The sequence below is a fragment of the Sesamum indicum genome, linkage group LG15 (genome assembly GCF_000512975.1).
Source record: "Sesamum indicum cultivar Zhongzhi No. 13 linkage group LG15, S_indicum_v1.0, whole genome shotgun sequence".
Classification (NCBI taxonomy): Eukaryota; Viridiplantae; Streptophyta; class Magnoliopsida; order Lamiales; family Pedaliaceae; genus Sesamum; species Sesamum indicum.
The window spans coordinates 2498704-2500676 of NC_026159.1; the positions used below are offsets into that span (position 1 = coordinate 2498704).

General features: G+C 36.8%; 1 protein-coding gene across 1 annotated transcript in view; it reads left to right on the top strand.

Annotated features, from left to right (window-relative positions):
- The window catches only part of LOC105177649 (E3 ubiquitin-protein ligase CIP8-like), a 1701-nt gene extending 749 nt beyond the window's left edge, over positions 1-952 (top strand). Inside the window, exon 2 of the mRNA XM_011100872.2 lies at positions 4-952. Within this exon, the coding sequence (XP_011099174.1) occupies positions 4-515 (512 nt within the window). The 3' untranslated portion in view covers positions 516-952. The remainder of the gene's footprint in view (positions 1-3) is intronic.

Below are 1973 nucleotides of genomic sequence, written 5' to 3' on the forward strand. Positions count from 1 at the left end.
AAGTTCTGTTGGCGGTGAATAATTTAGAGAGGACTTTCGAGTTTGAGAATTCGGAAGAAAATAATAGTGATGGGGGTGAAGTTCCACGCATTAATCTTCCGGAAGATTATATTTTGACTATGCAATATGATGTCCTTTTTGGGCAGTTGGTGGAGAATGAGAATGCTTTAAAGGGCAGCCCACCGGCTGCAAAGTCTGTGGTGGAGAATTTGCCTTCCGTGGTGTTGACGAAGGAGGAAATCGAGGAGAACAATAATGTGGTTGTTTGTGCAGTTTGTAAGGATGAGTTTGCTGTTGGGGATAAGGTGACTAGGATGCCTTGTTGCCATCTATACCATGGGGAGTGCATTTTGCCATGGCTCAGTATTAGGAATACGTGTCCGGTCTGTAGGTATCAGTTGCCTACAGATGATGCAGATTATGAGAAGAGGAGGAGCGAGAGAGTAGGTGGTGGAATTAATTCTCACTTGGTTGATGATTTTGAGGTTAGGTACAATTTTGAAGTTTTGCCTTGAAAAGGCCTTGCAAATCTTAGAGTATGGTTTTAGAGACAATATATGTTTCCTTTTTCGTTATGTAAAAAATTGGTTGTGTCCAAAGTGGTGAGATTGCAAACTTTTATGTGGATATTACATTGGATATATATGGATCCATGATTGAATATATCTACGTATCCTATAATCTGCGATGTTAGAAGATAGCAATCATTCCTTCAGAATCATTGTAGAGATGAGTTGCCATATCAATGTTGTCAGATCTTGGTATTTCAGTTACTCCTGTGATTGTATTCATCTCAAGCATATGAATGATTTCTCAATGTGTTGTCAGCAATCAGAAGACAAGAATTAGTTGGATTGCTTGGCAATTGCTTCCAGAATTGCCTACCTTTCGGTGGTTTTGCAGTCTGGAAAAAAATTATGACCGTCTGTGTAGTTTCTTGTTACTACTGGATGAGCAGATATGTTTAGAGAGTTTCATTGAGTTTCTCAATTGTTCTTGGAACCAAACTATTAAGTTTGTGAACATATCTTACTTACCTTGTGTTTCCATTTTTACTCCTCTTTTTTTGGTGCTGTCTGTTGTCCATATGCCACAGTATTGTTGTTAACAAACTTTCCTACTGTTCATTTATTTTTTTGAAAATCCTCTTCTAAGTAACGGTCATTCGGGTGTCACTTTTCCTTCTCTGCTTGTTTCTAGACAGTCTTTAACATTTTCTATCATTTAGAGACCTTTGGCTTCAATGAAGTCATGGTGATCTTTCCGTATACATAGTTCATTATGCGAGAGGTTCTCTTCTACCATACCTCTTAGTGGTAGCCTGAAGCTTATATAGTGCGTCATTCTTTAGTTTGCTTACATTTTGTTAAAATTTTCTTTCAAGAATTACTTGAAGATTTTACAAAACTGACAGTCATATCAATAAGAAGGGAAGTGAATATGAGGCTCTTGATATGAGGGTAATGACGTAAAGTGGACCTAAAGATCATACGCATTCAGCTGGAATGCCAGTTGTTCCACTAATAACATAGGTTGAGTTATATCTTTCTGAATAATGTAAAACAAGTAAGAAAATTAAGTAGGCTCCCGGCTGTAAATTGGCACATGAAAGTCTGTCCTGTATCAGTGACCATTTCTGTTCATGATCCACAATTTGAGTTTCGATATAATGCTATTTCATTTCAAGAGCTTGTTTTGATCTTCATATCATTTGCCGCAGTGTTTAAATACACTGCATGCATCAGTTACTCTTAACATCATTGTGGTACGCTCCACCACCATTATGTAATTCAATATTTTGTACACCCTATATAAATCAGAACTGTTTGTTTCATTCCTTAACTCTGAAACTTCTCAAGCCTCCTCTTGTACTCTAAAAAGCATTGTTTCTTGCATATCTAATCAGCATTTGCTTTTATTAATTTTTTTCAGTTCAGAATTACTTAATGAAAGATGCATTTACTTTGTTGAAG